The sequence below is a fragment of the Lolium perenne genome, chromosome 3 (genome assembly GCF_019359855.2).
Source record: "Lolium perenne isolate Kyuss_39 chromosome 3, Kyuss_2.0, whole genome shotgun sequence".
Lineage (NCBI taxonomy): Eukaryota > Viridiplantae > Streptophyta > Magnoliopsida > Poales > Poaceae > Lolium > Lolium perenne.
In genome coordinates this window covers 201,826,785-201,843,206 of record NC_067246.2, presented here as the reverse complement: position 1 = coordinate 201,843,206, position 16,422 = coordinate 201,826,785, and the positions used below count along the sequence as shown (strand labels likewise).

The window sequence follows — 16,422 nt, the reverse complement described above, 5'->3', positions numbered from 1 at the left end:
ATGAGAGATGACACTATAGCCCGTGCATTGGCACCGTGGGGTGAGAGTGGGGTGAGAGTGAGGAAAAAAGCTGACGTGGCGGGTGAGAGTGGGGTGGTGCATTGGCACCAGCCTTAAGATCGTAGTTATTGTCAATTTTTCTTTCCTTCATATATAATGTGCAGCTAGCAGTCTTCTTTCTTTACCCCTTCCATCTCGTATTTGGCCTCCCACTGTTCTTCAGCAATGACCATGCTTAGGGTTGCTTTTCTGTCTTCCCAATATATTTCTTCTTCTCAGTAGTTCCATGACACCAGTATTAGGTACCGATTTGACTTGCTGTTGTTTGTTTCAGGGATTGCCGTGCTCGTTCGTTTGGGATTCAGAAACTGCTAAGAGCACGTGTGTGACTTTCAGCTATGACCATGGCTGCAGGACAGGTACAATCCCATGACACACTTCAACATGAAGCCATTTCTTTTCTGTATTCATAACCCGTGTATATCATAGGATATACCTTAATAAAGTAAAAAATGGCAAAACGTTCACTTGAATGGGAAAAGTTATGCATTGGCACTGTCCTATTGCCCAGGCTGCTTCCCCATCTGACCATGTAAATTGCCGACCTCTGCGCCGTTGACATACATATGAAACTCGTGTTTAAAGGTCGTAGATAGCTGTCCAATTTTCATACGGTTATATTGTCTGTTGGATGAATTCACTGAAGACGATGGGTTAAACTTGTACAATGTGCAAGGAAAACTTAGAGAGTGGATTACAAGAGGTGAAGTCCGTTGCTCACAGCCAAGTAATGGTTTTAGGTCATCATTTTCCCCTACTTTTCCATTAATCTAGGTGAAAGAAGGCCACATCACAGTGGCCTATAAAAGTCATATTTGGTGGTTTATTTAACCTTTATTGCTTCCATGTTTTGCAGCTAATTAGCATCTTCTTGGCTGATGTTCAATCAGTGCTAGAAGTTATGGAAGATATTGGCAAAAATGTCCTCGAAATGATGTCTAATCAACATTCATGTGTTTTGTCTGAGTACCGAACTCCATGACGTTTGATCAAATACGAAATTTTAGGTAAAGGCCATATGTTCCTTGCCATGGTATCTTTCAGCTCTCAGATTCTATTATGTGCTTATATCCTGTCACTATTCAGGGAAGTTCATATGGCTACACTGATTCAAATTGGGGTCCATATGTGTTCTCTCAGGCGAGTGAGGGCTTAATCTTGCCCTCTGCTCTTTATTTTGAATTGTTGCACTGAAGTGAGGATTTGATCTTGCCCCGAAACCAATCCAAAGGACCATTTACTGCCAATATTGAGCAACCAAGTAACCTGAAACAGCACCAATGGAATATATAATTTATTTTTCTGTCGTGAGTGATGCTGGTTTGTATATCTCAGAGATGATCTTCAGTAAGTACTAGAAATTCACTCTTTCAGAACGCTCGGGGTAAAACAAGCAATATTTTTATCAGTTCCTTTTAGGAGTAATCATTTAACTGTTATGTAGGTACTATTAAGAAATCAGGCCACATAGCACTCTGAAAGAAATGAGCTTTGGCTGTTGGACTCACTGCATCAGTTCACAAGCAAAGGCGGATTTGGGCCCCAGGCTACACGGGCCACGGCCTGGGGCGTGAAAAAAATTCCTAGCTTACATCTAGGATTCGGCCCGGGGCGCAGCCCAGCCCAGCCCAGCTAGGGCTAGCCTTCCCCTCCTCACTTCTGGCCCAGGCGAGGCGAGCGGGACACGGCGCCGTCCACACCAGACGCACGCGAGACGCGACGCGACTCCAGCCTCCAGCCCTTGCGACGCGACTCCAGGTCTCCAGCGAGTCAGCGACGGGCGCGACGGAACGGCGCCGCCGCCTCCACCCTCCAGGGTCCAGGCCGCTCCAGCCTCCGCCCTCGCGTCGCCGGCTCGCCGCCCCAGCTAGTTTCCCCATTTTCCCCTTGTTTATTCTGCCCTAAATTCGTCCTACTATTAGAATGTCTAAATTTCTCCTTTAGTTAGATTGTTGGTTAGATTGCTCAGTGCTCCCCTTTGGTTGTCTGCCTGTGTTAGTTAAATTGGCTAGAAATTATTTTTTACAGGAGGACAATTTAGTTGCTGATAAATGATCAACATCTTATATTTCAAGGGCTGGCTTCTTCTACTATCCAAGATGAAGTCATGGGAGGCTCGACAAGTTGATCATCCATTTGATACCATCTTTTGTAGTTTTGTTTCAAGTATGCTACATATTTCCTTTTATTATATCTGAAGTTGTGAGTTGAATTGTTGAAAAAACCATTAAATAGAGTGCTTAAATTAGCTATGTTCTGTTATGCCTTAGAACTAGGGTAATTATAGACAAAAAAAAATGCCCTTTGTTGTTCGCCCGTGGCGTGACAAATTCCTGGCTCCGCCGTTGTTCACAAGTATGCAGTACCACGAGAATGGACACTTGAGGGATGTGCACCGGTCGTGTTAACAGAGACATATGCCTTATACTGATGAGTTTGGTAAGATAAACGAACAAGATAGATAGTAAATACGCTTCAATGTATAAGCATTTAAATTTCAGAAGTTACTATTAATCTCTTCTCCTCTGAATTTTCCAGTGTACTGCATGTATTCGTTGGAGGCATGGAGCCACAAAGCATTAGCCTGTGATAGTGCAACCTTGGATGTACTGATCCATGTTTGAAGGTTGTAGCTTACATCACTAGAGGGCAGTGCCATATTTCCTAGAAAATTTCGTTGGATTGAAATTAAGAGCTATGGCATATCACAGCTTGAAGAGGGCCACTTTCACACAAGTCTTGAGTTGCGTGTTCTGATCCTTCCTGTCACTCATGGCAGAGATCATGTTTTGGTAAATTCATGGTAGATTTTTGCTAGAATAGCTGGTCCCACAAACGTTGGATGGATGTATTGGATGCATGCTAGGTGTAGTGCGCGGTTGGAAAATCATGATTCAGGAAACTCATGCCTGTACATGGACTTTGTTTCTTTCCTCTTATTTTTGTATGTGGATTAACTTCAAGTCAAACTGTATGGTGGTCGTGTCAGTGTTGTTTTGGCTAGCCGAAAGTAGATAATCTGGGATTGCTATATAGAAGATCGTGGAGAAGCCTATTGTTTAGTTACGCTGAATAAGTGTAGGCTTTTATGCAAGCAGTAATTGTTAAATGATGGGTGACTCTCTTTTGGTTAACTCCCTAGCTATTGTAAACAACCGCCAGGTTATCTGTGTATAAACCAACATCTATAATAAATTTGTAGGCAACCAAAACAATTTAAAACTGATGTCTATATATAAAGTCAATTACTTCTTGACACCGCTGCCATTGATCCTTCCTTCATTCAAGCACCCAGTGCAATCTTCTTAGACCGAGTTAGAGAGAACAAACAAGCTACTGTGGTAACAAACATATCATTATAATTAGAAAACCATCACTCACAAAAATTTCGACATTGCGAACACACAGTCTTTATTATTTACCATTGATAACATATGGTAACTGAGAATCATAATATACTATCACCTTTCCACTGACAATACGCTCACAGGCCACAAAGGTCAAAAAGACCAAGAAAGCAAAAAAACAATTGTAGCCCATTACCCCCATATAAAAATACTACATCTCATTTTTTTAACAAAATATTAAACTGTCCATATGGTCTCTAACCATATCTATAATTCTCTCACATATGGACGGCGCAGCAACGCGCGCAATCATGGTCTAGTAAAGTTTGGTGGCTACATTACTGAACAGCCTTTACGTTTGCATTACCATTTTAGCGCGATTAGAGCATCTCCACCGGTGACCCTGCACACATGCCGGCTGCGTATTGGGACTGCCGGTAGCAAACGCCGGCTAAAAACTTACTCTCCACACCGGTCAGCCCAATAACATGTGCCGGCAACACATGGCAGAGGAGAGAGAGCAGGTGAGGAATTAAAAAAAAAAGTAGTAGATGTAGGAGAGAGCGGCTGACGCATGGGCTGGTGGGAATCTTCCTAGGTGGAGTTTTGCTGCTTGTGTTGCCGGCGTCTCCCATAGCTTCCCTTCGCACAGGGATCGGTTGGGGCTCGCCCCATCTATTCTATTGGGCTCATGATGACGTGGACTTTTATTGGGACCACCGATGTGAACAGTTTCTCTCTCTACTCCCCAAACTACTGCTGGCGATGATTTGGGACTCCCGGTGGAGATGCTCTTAGCACAACAGTGGATATTATAACCTTCCCTGAAAAACAGACGTTGAGATGTAGCCATCTTATAGGGGGGTAGTCACTCATTTCTGTCATGACTTAGAACACCATCTTAACAGGGGTACGCACACTGACTTACATCATCAATTCGTCATACTGAATACCAATAAATCCAAACTAACAAATCTGCTGGACCACCGGCCACAGTAATCCAGTTTTGTCTAGATGAATCATTAGAGGGTGCAAGGTTTACTAATCAGTCTCCTTTGGATCCTTCATACATGAACACTTCCAATATTACTCGGTTCTCACACCATATTTGGCCTTTGGGGTAGAAGAAGGTTGTAGAACTTGTCCTTCAAGAAGAAGCTCCGACCTTTGCTATCAACGGACTTCTTCCACGCGCACCATCCACCATTAACAATCTTCTTGAGGTCATTAGGGCCAGTGTAATGTGGATCAAGGATGAGAAAAGCACAATCACCACTGACTTCGTTGTAATCAACTCCCAGAAGCGTATACGCCAAGACTCCACCGCCTGCATCCGTTACCCATATAGAAAACGATGAATACAAAATATGTTCTATTTATGCAGCAAATTTGGTCTATATCTTGCTGTCAAAATTGATTAATATTTTGGTCATCTATTATTGTTTATCCAGAAGGTTAAATATGGACAGCAGGCCCTTCCACTTAGATTTAGGTCCAGAAATGGTGCAGGATAAGGCTAAGAATCAATGAAAAAACATTGCAGCCATTAAGATGACCACAAGTTTGCAACAACTGAACTAGTGTTGCCTGGTTAACCGACACAAACATTGGTCCAACCACCCTATGCGTGTTGCAAATAGGCCTTGTATTCATCAAGAGGCCAACAGGACATCATGAATATGAGGGGGAATTTATGCTGGAAACCCCATAAATGAAAACAACTATAAAATAACCTCATCTAACAGTTGTGCTAGAATCTGGTCTAGGCTTCACGAAAAAGTCTGCCACCTAGTAAAACTCTAAAGACACATACGCATATGCTAAAAGAGCAACAACCTAATCATGCACCTATGGCCCCATGTTACTAATTGAACCTGTAGGTATCAGACCAAAGAGTGTACCAATGGAAACACTACACTGAAATAACAATTGTAGCCAAGTAACCACTGCTAAGAGACACAGCTCACAACTCAGTCTTGGAGGTTGTCTGCCTCTTAATCTACCAAGCATAAGAGAACTACCAAGAAAAACAAACTAGGCAAAGAGACTACCAAACCGAATGATACGATACCTAGACAGATCTGAATATGCCTAGAACTGCGCATGGAAATAGAAGACGGCGACAGATAGCCCCATGAAGATAGCATAACCAAACATGACTATATATGGGAACAAACACAACCCAACTCAAGATATAAATTATAGACATTAAATGCCAGGATGAGTCTGAAATGTTTTACACACAACATACAGAGTGAGGTTAATTGACCCAAACTCCTCAGGCCTCGTTCGTTTTCAATGGATTGAATCCCACCTTGGATCTGATCCAGACAAGGATTTGGTTGATCCAGAGTTGTCACCCAATCCATTTTAATCCCCTTTCCTGTGCCTGGATTGAAGCACGGGATCTCAGCCAAGCTCGCTGTCTCCTGCCCCTTCTTCGCTCATAGCTAGCGTCCTCCCTTCGTGGAATTTTTTCCACGGGCCAGATGGCGATGAAAAGTTTCCAGATCAAGTTAGTAGAAATTGATGGGATGAGTTGGGCCAATATTACTGGTAGGGAGTAACCGAACACTACAATTTTGCTGGGCTGGAAAAAACAACTCGCCGGGCTGGACATCCAGGACTGGGCACTAATCCAGATCAATCTGGACCATCTAGGGATTAAATGAACTAGGCCTCAGGTGGAAATAGATTTCATGGTTTTGTGGCAACTTTAGATAACTTCAGATGGAAGGAGAACTGTGAGTTCCATTTATAATGCTTATTATACCTTATTGCAGCTGTATATAGCATAATAGAGAAGTACGTACCAATCATCACAGGAGTCCCCTGGGTTTCAAAATGCATCGCAATTTCTCTGCATTTCTCAGGAAGCTCATCACCAGATCTCACATTAATTATCTTGCAACTAACCTGCACGATCCAGTACTTTTAAGCCAAAAAATAACATATAGTATGATATGAGTACAAGAAAGTAATTAAGAAAAGTGAGCCTAGCTCACTTGGTTCAGGGATTGGATGTTACAGCCCCGCACCCAGGCTGAAGTCCCCATGGACGTGAATTTGGTTTCTTATTCTATCAACAAAAACAAAACACTATGGGGCCTCCCCCACTGCTTTCCTTTCAAAAGAACATAGAAAAGCAATTGACACCTGAGTGTATTTGAACTACTGTCCTCTCAGATTAACACAAATAATGACATCCTCTCAGATTTAACACAAATAGTGATAATACAAAAGCCCATTTACACACTGGTGTAGCATTGTGTGCAAGAGATGTTGGGATCTAGTCCCAGTCCCATGCGAACGGATTATTGTTCTGGGTTTACAATTTTATTCGAGTAGGGTAGAAAACAAATGCACGCAAACCAGAATTGCAACTCAAGATCATTTACATGGAAGGTAAGGGCTCTCTGGTGGTATCTACCAGTCCTAGCGAGTATGATTAGGACCACATTTGTAAAACCTTGGAAGACTTAAAATGTTCATCCGCATTTGAGCAAATTTTGACCCACCCAGAAATTCAACTTTCTCCTGAAATTATTTTCCGTGGATCCGACTCATCCGAAATGACAGAGCAAAACAGACCACACGACCAGCATCTAACAAAAGAAATAATACTCTGTAGTCTGTACTAAAAACAAACTTAAGTTATATCTCAGCTGTTCTGTTTCCAGGTTTACAGGCGACACTGCAAACAAGCTTCAGGATATATATTGAAATCAGAACTTATAAAAAAACGGCAGTCCTGCATTCCTCAAGCAAGTGAAGATAACATATGCTGAACAGTGAGCATCGTGAGACCATGTATCCTCGTGTTCATTATGCTTATGCTGAAAATGCCATTGCTAAGGTTTGGGAGCAACATGTGAGTAAGGAATAAATCTTGCTATTCTTATAATATAAAATCATCATAAAACATGTGCAGTTATTCATCAAACGGAAAAGTAATATACAGAAACTCACGCCAAGCAGTTTGTCAAGCACAAAGCTTAATTCAATCGCTCCAATCCACTCCCGAGATCCAACAAATGACGGATCCTTGTCACCAATGTCAACAAGAACCTGCTGGATTTCCCTGATAAGAAGTTGCAGGAAATATATTGATCAGTCTGACATCATATTTTCTGCTACCAATGCAAAAAAGAAGTGGAGTCAAACAATATAATTCAAGAAAAATAGACATGACAAGATCAATAGTCTGACAAACCTGTGTGAAAGAACATTTATAGATGAATATTGTTGCAGCCTGTACCAAGACATGATTGTTTGCAGAGAACGGTAAGCACATCCCCATCCCTGAAATAGGAGGATAACAGAAGCTCAGAGATAGATGATGCAGAACCATACGACGAGGACACAAAACAATGTATCATCCTCTTCCAGGCATGTAGTATCCACAAAGCCACCCCAATGTACCAAACCAAATCACAACATAGTCCCAGGTATCGGCATTATATCAAAAGGCAAGGCTAACGCTAGTTCACACTATTGATCAACACACAGCAATTGCATGTTCAGAGAAACAAAGCCGTATAGTTCAGGAAATATCCAAAGCAGGCAGCAGTCACAGTTTCATGCCAGGTCGCATAATGCAAACATGCATCACATGATAATGGAGGATGAACATGACCAAGAGGAGAACTTTGAGTATGATGGATATGATACCCAACATAAACATAAGGAAATCAAAAGGATATGGAGAGCAAAGAAAAAACAACGACCAGGTAAACCAAGATTCTAGAACATGGATTGATGATTTCCGTGCGGTCCTATCAAGAGCCAAATCTCTAGGACCATTCCAATCCCTCAAGTCCTTTTTTACCGCCTCCATCCATGCCAGCTCCGGTCGCCCTCTCCCCCTCCTAGTATTTTCCATGGCCTTTAGAATACCACTATTAACTGGTGTTTCTGGAGGCTTCCGCTAGATGTATGCAAACCAACTTAGACGGTGTTGGACTACCTTCTCAACGATCGGAGCCACCCCTACCCTATTATCATCTATTACCCCGTTTCTAATTCGGTCATTTCTTGTATGGCCACAAAAAATATCAATACCTACAATATTAAATAAATACACTGAAAATATTATGGTGGATATATTGATACTGATTTGTAAATGTTCAGATTTTTGTCTATAACATTGATCAAACTTAGAAGACGTTGACTTTTCACTAAATTTATACACCTAATTCAATGGAACGGAGGGAGTATCATTTAATCTTTATAATATGTTGTGTATTTTTTGTAAATACATATATACTCTGACATATTCCCGTAAGGCTGTTTCTAGAAAATGTCGTTTCCCTTGTCCCCATATTCGTATCAGCGTGTCCGTGTCCCCGCATCCATGCTGCTTAGATGGCAGCTGCATGGACAGTAGTTTCGTCATGCTTCACCATGTTTTATTTGGATTGTTTGATTCATCAGGCTATTTTGTATTTGAATTTTTAAATTATGGATATGAAATGTTTTTGAATTGTGTGCGGTGGAAACTTGAAAGTTTGAACCCATTATGTTGTGGGATTGGAGCCAAAATGGAGTTCATATGCACAAAGAAAAGAGAAATGAAAGAGAGTGAAATATATGGGCTGCACTATAGGAAATCTGCTAGAGTTGCTCTTATGAAGGTGATCCAAATCTGTTATTTAAGGACCAAACAAAAAACTCGAACAAGCCTAATCTTATTCAACATGGGTAAACAACAATTATCCATACGACAATTGAATAGGCCTATATGAAATAAAATATGGGAAGAAAAGGTATGAAGGTATAGAGAGAAATCCTGAAGTAAAAACTAACATTACATTGTCATCGATACCATCGTGGAGGTAATGGTAGTACTCATATGAACCATCAATTAATGACATGATCCCTCCTAATACTGCAATAAACATGAAATTTGAACTCATTATCTCTTTACAAAGTCAGCACATTTGTTAATTTGCTCCAAGTAAAAAACTTTCAGAACTACTAACCCCCACTAGATGGAATTTCTTTGTGGACATCATGAAGAATTGAGGAGCCTGGACTCAATGACAGATCACAACAGGTGTAAGGGAAATAGGAACGACTAAGAAGATTACAGAATATAAGAATATAACAGTATAACATTATAACATATGCATATAACTTATACCATTTTTCGATAAGTTTTTATCTCTTCCTATCATGCCACCAAACGTTAGCGCATTAGAAGTCCGCAATAAAGGACGGTCTAAAGGCAGACCAAGCCTAAAGTGCAGATTTCTTCTTAGTTCACCTGTAAATCCATATAAGTACCTGATTAGTTTAAAGATACACAAAATAATAATGCACCCACGTATAATGTCATGCTTAGTTGAAGTAAGAACTAAGAGTATATGTAAAATTCATACTTTGCTTTTCCTCAATCTCCCCATATCGTGTGTCGTATATAGCTGTAAGAGGAATACGCAATCCAGGGGGGACAAAATGGTATGGACAAAGCTTCAAAGAATTTGACAGATGTTAGATAAGAAATTGTTTCACGTTTTGCACGCAATTAAACTTTCATTAAACACCAACAAAATCATGGTAAATGATGCAAAGGACATAGAAGAAAATATCGAACAAGAAAACTACATTATCCGCAGAGCTCTATGCTAATTAATCATCTTTTACTTCTTTGGATTCATTTAGAGCTCGTTTGGCCCCCATCGTTTCATTTCATTTGGCAGAAATGAAATGAAATTGATGATACCATTTCATATAAAATGGAAATAGTTTTGTACTTACAGAGTATGTCCATGTAAAAAAGCAAATTTACAGAAATGGCAGGGTACCAAGAGGAATGAAATCCATGGAGTTCTCAATTGAATTTTAGTAGTATCAACTCCGTGTCAGCCAAACAAGTTGATTCTCAGAATCACAAATGAATTCCATGATTCCAGCACCAAATGATGGGAGCCAAACGAGTTCGTAAGGCCATGAATAACAATTCTCATGCTCCACAAAACCTTCATATATTGGCAAACATGACAACAGGAATGAATGTGCTTGCTCGCACACCTACTGTACATTTACTCGCGATAAATCAAAATTAAAAGGAGGATAGTTTTGTGAAAAATTATAGAATTTTCTAACATCATGATAACTTCTAGCTGGCTGGTGTTTGTAACGAGCAACTGATGCAGGAAGCAATGTCCATAGTCAAATCTCATTACTACCATTTTAGCACCCTGCACATAACTTGTGTAAGGGTTCGACAATTGGGTATATGACAATAGGGCACTCAGCCTCATCTAGCTACCGTAGGACCTAACCCTGTTATGGTAAGAGACTTTGAGGCTTCATCTAAACTGTTGACTATTTCACTGCTTCATTTGTAACATACATGGTGCCCTTTGACAGGGAGGACTTGCTATATCCCTAGGAATAGAACATCTAAGTCCCAGTAAACCCTACTACCTACATCCTAACTGAAGTGGTTTATTTGGCTAACAAGATTACAAGATGATCGCTACCTTCCTATTTTATTTGCTTCCTGATTGATCCAGTTGCTGTCATGCTGTCGGTCATTGGTGCATAGACTAACCTACTCCATTAGCACATAACAATATCCAGTTCAGAAATAAACAGTTTGGTTAGCCTTAGTCAATGACGCAATGGCTACTAAAAAGGACCTTCAAATGAGTAGCAGTTGCCACATCACCAAGAATCCATCTGGGAGCTCCATCTTATTACTATGCTCATAGAGGTGGTTACATGACCCCAAAAACTCAAAAGAGTCCATGCAAACACCAGGGCTTATTCAAGCATCAATGCACAACTTTTAATTCCTTTTCTCACCAAGGCAAGAAAACAACATTAGACCACTTGCAACTTTGGAGAATAGGAGATATGACCTGAGAATTCATATGTATTCCCTCTTAATTCTAGTTTTGATATAGCTTCCTGCATGTCGCGAACGCCTTTACAACTCCATAACATGCTGCGCCTTTTCATATTTCATCTCAAAATTTTGGATCTAAATAGACATTTTTCTTTATCTGAATCACAAGGTTTTTTAAAGTGTTCGAGATCTATTAGAGTCGGTGGCTTTGTACATCTCTAGGATAATATCTATGCAGCAAGTTGAAGTGGAGTTATGGCATTGCCCTTTCATGTGTATGTACTAACTGATTCAGTGATGGCATCATGGCAGTTGCAAGACTAATAAATCAAATACCTGAGGTTGTTGAGTTAAGAGCTCTGAGACAATAGCCTTCTTCATAACGCTTAACTGATCACATAATCCCGGAATAACTAGCTCGGATACAGCAGCTGCTACAGGAAGATCTATAGAACTGTAGCATAGTATATCTAGCTTCAAGTTGATTACTCTCAGGTTAGCCGATGCTGGTGTGATATAAAATATGAAAAATAAATCAGCAACAAAAGAACAAGCAATGCAAAAGTGAAGGGAGAAAAGAAATATGGTTGTTGCAAACAACTAGGACAAACGAATACAAGTTTCATTTCTCAAGAAGCAGAATATTTATGTAGGAAAATAAATACCTGGAAAATACTTTAACACGGGAATTGGGGAGCCAGCCTTTGAGCTGTTGAATGATTGATTGGATAGGACAGTTATCTGAATTGCATCTGCATTCTAGTAAATAAAACTTTCAGAGACGTGTGATTAAAGATTGTCATCGATACATATGTACAAATCTACATCATCCCACAAAGAGCAATTCAGTAATTAACAGTTCAAAAAAAATCAGGAATCAAATGTCCATCTGACAGATGCCTGGCAACTTTTCAGATAGTACTTCAACCTTACTGTACTTTATATTTCCAAGCAAGTCATTCATAAAACTGGAAATGGATATGACGTATGTTGTTTCGTACATTAAAGCTAGGCATACCTACAATTTCATCCATGAATAAACAAAAGCAAGAGAGGTAAATGACCAAATATGACAATGTCTACACTTGTCATTAGTCATTAGAACTACAAATAGGTATAACAAGTTTAGTTCAGTCCAGCTTACCTCTCTCATCAGGGAGAGGTCATGCCTCTTTGTGGAGAAGAATTCTGAACAATATACTATTTTTTTATTGTGCTCATTTGTGTTTTGGTTGATAGGTAGACATGAAAGATAATTCAAATCATTATCATGTAAAATAAGAGAATGATGTAATTCTTCAGATGTTGCAGTTGGGCCTTCAACTAGGTACGAAGCATGAGGACCTCTGAGGTTAGCAGCTGTGAATTCAATGAGTGAAGAAAACCTAGCTTCAGTGCCTGCGAAAAGGTAAAACATTGTACAGAATTATTTCTTTCGGTGAGTACAGGACCAAAGAGACAGGATTGTATTTGTAAAGACAAGCCAGGTCAGCATGCCATGTGGGCCTTTTCGCCTCCTGCCCTCGGTTGGAGTATCAGTGAACCCAATAGCCGAGTTTTAGGTTTCTTAAGTTGTTGTACTACACTGTACCACCAGTCAAATTTACGGAGCCAAGTGCAATTCACTCTTATATTTTGGTCAGTGTTAATCCATGACTTAGGGCAGATCACTGGACCAAGCTTGATCAAACTCAAACAAATGTCTATCTACCTATCTCCACACTACATACCTGAGTGCCAGAAAAATTCTAATCTGGCAGCTAAATGCAGCATTCAGCATGTAAAACCAAAGTAGTAATGGGCATGAAAGCATCAGGAATTTTAAAGGACGAAGGCATTGCATACTTTAGAAATAGGATTTCATACTCAGCACAGATACTTGGATGTTCAAAAATCAGAATGGGTCGCAGTTTGAGCGCTTAAAGCTGAAGAAGAGAGGCAAACATTTACCAGATTTATCATCCAAAGGAAGATAGAGTGGCAGCTGCAGCGGCAGCTGGCAGCGCAGAAGGCAGCCCTTCTCTAGCAGCAGCCTCTCCGGCTCATCCTCCCACACAACCTCCTGTCCTTCCACCACTTCTGATCCGATACTCTCTGAAATAAGAAATCGAATGTCCCCAGTAGCTGCGTCCACGCAGCCTCCTACCATATCATGGCTCGCCTTCTCCCCGAACAGCCGCTCCCTCAACGCGCGAGCCAGCTCCAGCGCTCTACCGGCATCCGCCTCAAAATTCGCGCTCCCAAAGAGGAGAGCCCCCACGATGTCGAACCCCCTCACGAGCAATCCACGGATTTCGTCTGCACGCCGCATACGAGATCGTCAGATCAGAGAGGCCGTGAGTGGTGCTAGCTACAGATGATCGAGAAAGGCGGTACTTTGGGATTGGGTGTGAGAAACTCGCCTGCTTCGTGGGGAAGGTTGGGGGAGAAGGGGCCGTCGTCGGGTAGGCAGCGGAGGCAGCGGAGGGCGGCAGCGACGGTGACGGGCTGGAGGAAGCGAGGGGAGCCGACGAGCCAGAGGAGGGATGGGAAAGGGGCGGAGAGGATGGACGTCTTGGGGCAGAGGAGGCGGAGGGCCGGGCGACGGCGCGAGCCATCGGCGGCAGTTTCCATCGGCGGCGAGTCTTTTCTTGACATGGTATCGGCGCCGGCGGCGAGTTGGGATGAAGGAAACGAGAAAAAAAAAAGTTAGCAACTCTAGCAAAACCCTTGTAGTCGGGGGCCTAAAGTGCATGAATGTGTCCTTTTCAATCTCAAACTCGGTTGCAAGAACCGAAACCGTAATAAAAACTGCATAATTTAAAGGTTTAAAAAAAACTGCATAATTTAAAAGAAAAATCCGCCAGAAGTAATTAACATTCAGGTAGCAACATTCCTAAGTTCATACATAGTTTCATAATACTTCTTCATAGAATACGAAATTTTAGTGCAAATACTAACCTAATTTGCTCGCTGCTGGCCCAAAGTCTACCAAAATGCGGCTTTGAGATACTCATTGGAGTCTATGAGCGCGGCGGCAACGATGTGGCTGACGGCATTCACTTACTGTTGGAGCCGAGGTCGATGAAGACTGTCGCCTACGGCTTCGCTTTCCAACACCACTACTCCGTGTCGTTGCCTAATCGACGGTACCTCGGAGGAGGGATCCTCACGAGGGGGAGAAGAAGTAGGGGCCATAGGGCGGAGTGCACTAGGGACGGTGGTACGCGAGTTACCCAGCTTCGGAACACCTGCACGATGACAGGGCCTACTGCTGCTTGTCTGGAATTATCTGGGCGCTCTCGCGTTGTTACAATGAGTTGTGGTTGTGCCTCTAGGGCTCCCGGGATCCGGCTTTATATAGACGCACGGATCTAGGGTTTACATGGAGAGTCCTAGCCGGAATACAAGTTGCCTAACTACGGTACAATGTCTTGTCGTGTACGTCAAGGATCCGCCTTCCTCCAAGTTCGTGCTGGATCCGGATACTTCATGGGCTGTCACGGATCCGGCCTCCTTCGTAGGTCGGTTGAGATTCGGCTTCCTGTTCCTGGGCTGGACTTCATCCTTCATGATCTACAGCAACTGGGCCGCCCGATGGGCCACATGCCTCACCACCAACTATGGGCCACCCGGGCTTACCGGATCTAGGCCATGCCGTTGATATACCCATAAAGTATACCCACAACAGTAGCCCCCGAAGTTCTCCGAGATTCATCATTCCTCCGACTTCATTCAGCTCGGATCCGAAGAGAATCTTGAAGAGCTTCAAAACTTTTACTTAATTCCGGGCTCATTCACTCGGAAGTCCTTCATCTTCAGATCACGTATAACAACGGAGACTCCGCTTTTCCCGCGCACAACCTCCTTATTTCCCGCGCTAAATTTTCGCAGATGCAAATCTTTAGCCGGAATTTTCGGGAGTGCATGGTTAAGTTACCTCCACGTCGTTTTACCGCACTTGACCTAAAACACGTGTCGTCCATCCAACGGTGTGACCGTTCCGTTTCCACCGTCGGATCCGAATCCCGAATCTCCGCGTCTGGCCTATAAATACCCCGCGGCTCGGTAATTCTTCATTCTTTCACCTCTTCTCACCACTTCATCTTCCTCCTCGCGTCGCGCCGCCCGACAGATCTTGACTCCGGCGATCCTTGCCACGGTGAACTCCGCGCGCCGCCAGTCCAAGCCTCTCCTCGCGCCAAGACCGCTTCGGTTGAACGGGAAATCTTTCCCGCCGCCGATTCGTGGTCACGCGAAGTGATTTCCTGCAAGTCCGGCGACCTCAACTTCACCGGAGCTCCGTCGAGCCACCGCGCCATTAACGGTACGTGCGCCGGCCTTGTAGAAGACGTAGTGTAGATCCGGGTACTCAAATAATTTGCATGGGCGCAACCGGAAGCATGCCACTTGATTCATCGCACTGTACTGGTAGCTCTCCGAGTAGCCCGGATCCCAATCCATTAGAACCAATATGTCCGGATCCCATAGCATACCTGCCACCATATGTTTCCGACATTAGGTTAGCTCAACCGTTTTCCGCATCTTCCAGCACCGCTCCAGGCCGGATCCCCTCCCTCAAGGAGCTTCAAGAAGAACTCGAGGGACAAGCTAGGATGGCAGCCAAAGTACAGGAGGCGGAAAACAAGAGGGCGTCCAAGGCCCGGATCCGTGAAGGAGAGCGGGGTCAATGGTGGCCCTGCGCAACTACTGATGTGGAGCTTAGAGAGCTCCAGAACGAGGGTATGATCTCCACTCACTGGAGCTTCACACGTGATTCCGACGTCCCCAAGCCAGAAGCCGGAGAAATCGTCATGACTAAGGCTTGGGTGGAACGCGGACTATCACTCCCTTGCTCGGAGTTTTTCCTCTCCATCCTCAACACATACGGGCTCCAGCCCCACAACATCTGCCCAAACTCATACCTCCTCCTTTCCAACTTCGTAACTCTTTGCGAAGGGCACCTTGGGATCCGACCAGATGTCAAATTATGGCAGTTCTTCTTCCGGGTGAAGAAGGAAACAAAAGACAAAGCAATGGTGAACTGTGGGAGTATGACGTTCATGCTCCGACCTAGCCGCATGTATCCTCCCCACGATTCGCACGAATCCGTCCGGTACTGGAACGCCGGATGGTTCTATGAAAAGAACGCCTCAGTTCCGGACATCCACGATGGCTTGC

General features: G+C 43.0%; 1 protein-coding gene across 1 annotated transcript; it reads right to left on the bottom strand.

The window, feature by feature from the left end:
* Nucleotides 1-4,261: 4,261 nt before the first annotated feature.
* On the bottom strand, nt 4,262-13,949 carry LOC127343108 (probable Ufm1-specific protease). The gene is made up of 13 exons (XM_051369193.2): nt 13,665-13,949; nt 13,213-13,560; nt 12,407-12,660; nt 11,928-12,021; nt 11,599-11,768; nt 9,788-9,878; nt 9,550-9,672; nt 9,389-9,436; nt 9,218-9,294; nt 7,621-7,709; nt 7,377-7,488; nt 6,221-6,323; nt 4,262-4,734 (listed from the first exon to the last, which is right to left on the bottom strand). The coding sequence occupies exons 1-13, from the start codon at nt 13,897-13,899 to the stop codon at nt 4,505-4,507; spliced, it is 1,974 nt and encodes a 657-aa protein (XP_051225153.1). The 5' UTR covers nt 13,900-13,949; the 3' UTR covers nt 4,262-4,504.
* Nucleotides 13,950-16,422: the final 2,473 nt, after the last annotated feature.